At 45.3% G+C, this 7,124-nt stretch overlaps 1 protein-coding gene across 1 annotated transcript in view; it reads right to left on the bottom strand.

The window, feature by feature from the left end:
- The window catches only part of EPHA1 (EPH receptor A1), a 40,317-nt gene extending 39,980 nt beyond the window's left edge, over nt 1-337 (bottom strand). The window contains exon 1 of the mRNA XM_014947563.1: nt 250-337. Within this exon, the coding sequence (XP_014803049.1) occupies nt 250-337 (88 nt within the window). The remainder of the gene's footprint in view (nt 1-249) is intronic.
- Nucleotides 338-7,124: the final 6,787 nt, after the last annotated feature.

Here is a 7,124-nt window from a genome sequence, read left to right on the forward strand (position 1 = left end):
CAGGAGTCAGAGGGGGTCTCCTGGCCTTTGTGTGTGTGTGTCCCCCACTTCAACACCCACCAGCCCTCCCCCTAAGCACCCCACTCCCTCCAGGCGGGTCGTGGTGTCCCTGAGGCCCCAAGCGTGTGGGGCAGCCCGGGTTCCCTACCCCTCAGAGAGGGGTCCCTCTCCCCCTACCCACCCCCAAACCCAACCAACCCTCCAGGCTGAGGCACCAGCGGGTCCCCGGGGAGGGGGGGGGAGGCTTACCTTCTTTCCCAGCCACCTGGAGAGCCCCAAGGAGAAGGAGCCCCAGGGAGAACTTCTTCATCCCGCCGCTCCAGGTCCTCAGCTCCATGCCGGCTGGGGAAGGGGCCCGGCTGCCGGCCCCTGCCCGCTCTCCTCCCGGCTCAGGCCTGCGAGCCCGGGCTCCCGCCGGCAGCGCATGAGCCTCTCCCGCAGCCTCCTGACGGGAGCGCACACATTGCACAACCTCCCGGCCCGGCCCGCAGTTATGATGAAAGATCAAGGCGAGTGGGTGGAGAGGCCTTACTGCCTTTACCTGTTTTAAAGGGGCTGGTCACAGACTTCCCATCTGGCAGGCAAATAAACCCACCTTAAAGGCAGCCACCTTTTTTTTTTTTTTTTTTTTTTCTTTTCTTTCTCTCTCTCCTGGGAGCCTCCCTCCACCTTTGCTCCAGTCCCCTCGGAGGCTCCCGGTTGCCACCTCCTGGGCTGCCCTCGCCACCGTCCCCCCGCGACTCTGTGGGCAATGCCCGGCCTGGCCCCCGAACTCACTCCTCCTCATCATCCTCCTCCCCTCGGGGGCCACCTGTAACTTGTAGAGATGAAAAGAGCCCGGACGCTGCGATGGAGAAGGCCCCGTCCACTTCACTCTCTGATAACATGGCTAAATCCACCCACCCAGCCACCCTCGCAGGAGGTTTTTAGGGAGTCCATGTGTAGCGGTAGCCACCCATTTTGTTCCTCAGACTGCGACAGCCGTTAATCTGGCAGAGTTACTCTTTTCCTTTCAGCAAAGCTCCTCAGCATCGGTGGAAAGTGCCTGCTTTTCAAGACAAAAGTCATGGGGGAGCAACCAAGCCAGAAGGATGCTTTATGTAGGAAGACCTTCTTACGTGGTTCCTCCTTGGAACCAGGACGTGCTTCCTCCTTGAGGGACATAAATACGAAAGAACTTGCTTTTGTGGTCTCTCTTCTGCCACTCATCAAGAATATTACTCCCACCCATACACAAGCTATTGCACCCCTCCCCATAAAATACAGGTGACTTTATTCCTCCATTAGGCTGCTTTCCTCCTCCTCTCTTCCTCCTCCTCCCCAAGGAAGGCTAAAGAAAGGACTTTGTCAGGTTGTCTAGAGAAGCTGGGGGATCTCCACCCTTGGAGATGTTCCAGACTCAACAGGACACAGTCATGAGCAACTTATCTAGCTTTGAGTCAGCCCTGCTGCAAGCAGGGGTTCGGACTATGGACCTCCTGAGGTCCCTTGCATCTAAATCTTTCAGTGAGTTCCGTGATTCTCTAACCATACATCTTGGAAAACCAAAATGTATCCCAAGATGTTGGAACGCAGGCAAGAGAAAATTGAGACCAAAAGGTTAAAATGATTAAAAGCTTTAAATTTTATATAGCACATGAAGTAAAATATCAGTACAAATAATTCAAACATTAATGTCATTCAGAGTAGTTATATCTTAAATTTATTCCAGTTTAATCCCATCTAAAGTGGTCTGTCTCAGTCTATAGTGCTAAGTCTCAGATTTTTAGCCCACCTTTCTCTCACCCCCAATACAAGGTTTCCCTGTCTACATCCCATACTTTGAGTTTGCACTGGTGTAATGTATCCATTTCAGTCTTCATCTGTACAATACTGTGCCTTCTTCAGTCTATGATGTAGCAATGGGGCAGATGGGCCAATGGCTAGCTTCTCCATTGTGATGGGACAACATAGGTGAGGCCTAGCTAAGCATGAAATGGGAAAGAACCATTTGCAACTGGAGGGTAAGGCTCTAGGGCGGCTTAGGAACTCATATCCTTCCTAAAGCAAATCAGTATGACAGCCGTACATCCAGTTCCTTGGGGCTACCTGAGTTTGCATCTGTAGAATCTCAGATGTTACAAAGCTCTGGGGTGAACACTTGGGGATACTCTGTCTCTGTTTTGTTAGTGGGCAGATACTCAGCACATTTGACCTAAACTGTTTGGAACAGGCAGGAACAGACTTACTAGGGCTTATTGGAGAGGATGGCCCAAGGAAGATTTACTTTTTTTTCCTCCTTTGGCTGATGGGGGTCAGAATTCCAGCTGACAGTGGTCAGAAATCGTTTGCACTGCTTTGTTATTTTGTAGATTAGAGTTCACCTACTGTAGCTCCCAGTAAGAATGTGTACAATGACAGTCAAACAAAATAGTCTAAAGTTACAGGAAGATCAAAATCTGCAACAAATCTATAAACAAGTGGAAATATAAAAAAAAACAGGAACTCCAAATGCCTGGAACTTTACTGATATCTGTAACAGTTTTGCTGCATTGCTTTGCCATGGGTCTTCTGCACTGAAATGCAGATCCAAGAGGAAAAAGAGGGAATCTACACAGAGGCTGAACCCGGTTGATTTGCCCATTGACAGCTTCAACAGAAAGGACAGAGATGCCAACAGAAAGAGCAGGCTTGTTTTACTGTCTGTTTCAAGGTAATACAAAAATAAGGTAATGCATTTAGTTAAAACAATAAGCTTAAACACTCTAGTTTTAAGCAGCAAAGGGAATAAGCAGGGTAATGTACCTAATAATGAAATAATATAGCGAGAGTAAAACAAAGTAAGGTAATGCACCTAATCATTACTACATAAGGTTAACTACAGTGATTAAGAAAGATACATCACAGGAGAGGTTATCCTGCCCCTCTACTCTGCCCTGGTGAGGCCCCATCTGGAGTATTGTGTCCAGTTCTGGGCTCCCCAGTTCAAGAAGGACCAGCAACTGCTGGAGAGGGTACAGAAGAGGGCTACGAAGATGATTAGGAGCCTGGAGCATCTCCCTTATGAGGAGAGGCTGAGGGACTTGGGTCTTTTTAGTCTGGAGAAGAGAAGGCTGAGGGGAGATCTGATCAATGCTTATAAATACTTAAAGGGTGTGTGTCAAGAGGACGGGGCCAGTCTTTTTTCAGTGGTGCCCAGGGATAGGACAAGAGGAAATGGGCACAACCTTGAATATAAGAAGTTCCACCTAAACATGAGGAGGAATTTCTTTACTTTGAGGGTGGCAGAGCCCTGGAAGAGGCTGCCCAGGGAGGTGGTGGAGCCTCCTTCTCTGGAGATGTTCAAAACCCGCCTGGACAAGTTCCTGTTCAACCTGCTCTAGGTGGACCTGCTTTGGCAGGGGGGTTGGACTAGATGGTCTTTGGAGGTCCCTTCCAACCCCATGTGATTCGGTGCTTCTGTGATCACCAATTGCCCTAATACTTTGCCATCATCCAGATCCCCAGTCACTGGGGAGCCCCAGTTGCAGCGAGGATTCAGAGAGCCTTTCCCAGCAATTGGGAGGTCCTATGCCGTGTGTCCACTCATAGGTGAAGTCTCCAAAGTTGCTGTATGAGGGTCCAGCTTTTATACAGTTGAATAAACAATAAACATCTTTCAAAACTTCAAGTGCAGGAACATCTGGTGTCAGCCTCCCTGTTGGATTCCGCCCAAAGCCTGGCCAGACCTTAAGGAGGAACCCATGGGAGTTTTTCTATCTATTTCGGCTTTGACCACATATCTCTCAACAAGTAACATGCCTCTAAATAAAGCACTTAGCAAGGCCAGACACCTGGTTTCACTGCCTTGCACCATGCCTCTAAATAAAGAAAGATTGTTCTGCTGGTTAACTGTTACACAATAAGTGTCACAGCAAAGCTTTACAGAGTGGCATTGAAATATATATCTATTCCTACTAAAATAGATCAATAATATGCTGCAGATACGATTAAATTGCATATATGATTAATATTATGCATATTATATAGATATTGTCGGGTTGTCAGGTTCGTCTAGAGGTCAACTTTAGTTCGAGGCCTGTTGTTCAGGCCTCAGTACTTCACCAGTATGGCGGAGTACTACAGGTGAATTATTCATACAACTGCTGACTATTTCATTGACAAGATCCTTTTGGTCGTGCATCCCAAGGTTGAATTTTTAATTTATAAACTGTTGGACAAAGCTAACTCCCTTTGTGTCTAGTGAAAAAAAAAAAAAGAATCTGCAATAACTTAATTTCAAAAACTCTGTATCTTTGCTATCATATTCTATGATTTACACCTCCACTAGCTTTTCACTGTTGTGGCTTCACAGTGAGCTTCCCAACTCTGGCATGCTTTTCAATGGTAAGAAGATAACTACATCCCTTAAACTCACTCTCAGCATGTCTTTGAGTTGAGTCTCATCCTGTGTTTCTAGTCCCTCTGAGTATTTCTGAATTGCAGGGCGTATTTTTTCCTTCCCTTTCCCAGTATCCTGTTTTGTGTATCACTGAGATTAGGTATCAAGGTGGAAAATATCACTACACAACACACCTGGGATTTCCTCCCACAGAAATGTGGGCTTGTGGTGAGGGAACTGAGGAGGAATGGTATGCACCAGGTCTTTTCTTGGTATACTTTTGGGACAGTCAAAGCTCACTCCCAAGACTGAGTTGGGACGTGCTTCTTTTGAACTGCAGTTCAGACAGAACTCTTTCATCTGTTTCTTATAAATTGTTTACTGTGTTTGCTGCTCCTCACATTTTAGAAAGAGCTGAGTTTCACCATTGTGCTGTTAAATCTCCTTCTAGATGGTGAATGAAACTGAACCTAGAAACAATCTCTACAGTTCCTCAACTTGATGTTACTTCCCAAACTATCAAACCATCCCTACATCTGACGGCCTTTAGTATTGATAACTTGAATCTGTGCATCTTGAACTGGCTTTCAGTAAGATGTTATAGTAATATAGATGTATAGGGCTCACAGGGGCCCCAATCACATTCAGCAACAAGCCCACTTCAGACTAAAGGAGACACTTGCCCACTGTTGTGCGGCCTCTGATTCATTCCTTTCATCCATGGATTCTACAGCTCTAAGAAAAATCTGTGACAGCTCTGTAGAGCATAGAGGACACCCTGTTTCAATGCTTCATTCCCTGTAGATAATTCATGCACTCTCTTTTATTCTGACCTCCGTGACCACAGTTTAATATTCTGGTGGTTTTTTTTTTTTTATCTTGGAAAGTTTTCTGGCTCTACTCCACCAGCAATTATCTTAGAATGTTTCAAACAGCTGACTTCAGACAGTCTTTCTGCAGAAAATAGGCTCCTACCATCTAGTGGTTTAAGCCGTTAAATTAGTTTTGTGTGTGGACCTTTTCATTCAGAAACTCTAGATTTCTTTTAAGCTCCTACAAAGGAGCACAAGTGACCCCTCTTGGTCATAAAGTGACCACCCCTAGCTTAGGGACTTGAGGACTTGAGCACACTTGACGGCCAGCATATTAGTGGGAGGGACTAAATGTGGACTATAAGTCCAGTATCCCTGCCTAAAACTCCACTTACTTGTTAATCAGCAACGTATGCATAGGTGTTTCTTTATCGACTGGTGCACTGGCGGGGCACCTAGTTAGGCACAGAAGTGTATTTCCACTGTTGGCTAGTCTACAGGCTTTCTGGCTTTTGTCTCTTGATAAGCTACGCTGCACAGGGTCCGCCATGCTCTTATTTGGCTTGCAAAACAGGAGGAAATTAAATAATTGTGCCACCGTGAAAATGAGGAGGAGGACCTTTCTTTTCCCCAGAAGTTACCTGAGAAAATTCTCTTGCCTTCATAGCCCAGTTCTGCTCCCCCTGGTGGTTCAGCGCATCTGGAGCCCGAGAGGTCCAGGAGCAAGATCACACCACCCATTGGGACCACCTGTAGTTTGAGGGTAATGCGTCAGGTTTTTTTTCTCTGGTGACGGCTGGGATTTTGTTTTCTTCCCAAGTTAACACTTTTGGTCCACAGTGAAACCATGAAAAACTGAGGGACCTGTTGGGGAAAAATAAAAAAAAAATAAAAAAATCTAAGCAAAACATGGCTTCACTTATATCAAGATGCTACTTTGTGGATAGGCAAGTGGAAAGCAATGCAAACCCAGGCATCATATAATCTGATTCATATTCCCATTCATAAAGCTGCCCTACGTGGTACAAGTCTGGGTCACAAGAGCAAGTTCCTTTCAAATGGATATCATAGCACATTATATATTTATTCATCAAAAACGTGCAGTTCTACACTTACCGCTCCTCTTTGAGAGCACATGCTTCCTGGGCACATTTGAATGTATTTATTTATCTTGGTGGAATGAAGTTTTCGCTTTTTCATTACTTTTGTTCCTGACCTCAGGGGGAAATAAAAAAAAAAAGGAAGAAAAAAAAGCACAATTCAATTTCTCCTTGAGCGTCACCAACACAACAGCATATGTATGATAAACGTAACATCTGACCCAGAGAAATTTGATTTCTGGTAGAGATGCTCACTCTAGCGTTAGATTTCCAAAATTATACTAAAAATTGGCAAGATGCAGGGACTGAACAGCAAGGGATCCTTTGTCTGTGGTGGTATATGTGTCCGTGCGTCTGTCCACGCAGCTGTAAACCAATTTTCTCTGGTCTTTGTTTTGGTGAGAGCCTTAAGGGACAAGGACTCCATCTTCTGAGTTTTGCATTGTTGATTTTTATCATAACTGTGTCTTACTCCTCGTTTCCGTGCAGCACTAAGCAAAACTATTGCTATACCTCATTGCCTTGGGTCTCTCAAGATAAAATCTAAGCAAAACTTAAGTGAAACTCAAGCGTCGAAGATGCTAAAAGCAGTGTGAGTCTTCCAATTTGAACTATGTTAACAACATATAAATAATTACTGCAGAGGTTGTGGTATCTCCCAGCTACATCCTGAACATCCCTAAACTGTACTGCACGGCAGCCTGTTAAGCATCTAAGTACTTGTCTGTGTGAAAGCACTTGGGAATGTTAATTCACAGCTCTACAGTTCATTCTAATGAATTTTCCCAAGGTTTCCTGTTTAGGAAAGCCTACATTTATTACAAGAGGTCTGGTTAACAGCCCCAAAATGGA

Source organism: Calidris pugnax, unplaced genomic scaffold (genome assembly GCF_001431845.1).
Source record: "Calidris pugnax isolate Ruff unplaced genomic scaffold, ASM143184v1 scaffold175, whole genome shotgun sequence".
NCBI lineage: Eukaryota > Metazoa > Chordata > Aves > Charadriiformes > Scolopacidae > Calidris > Calidris pugnax.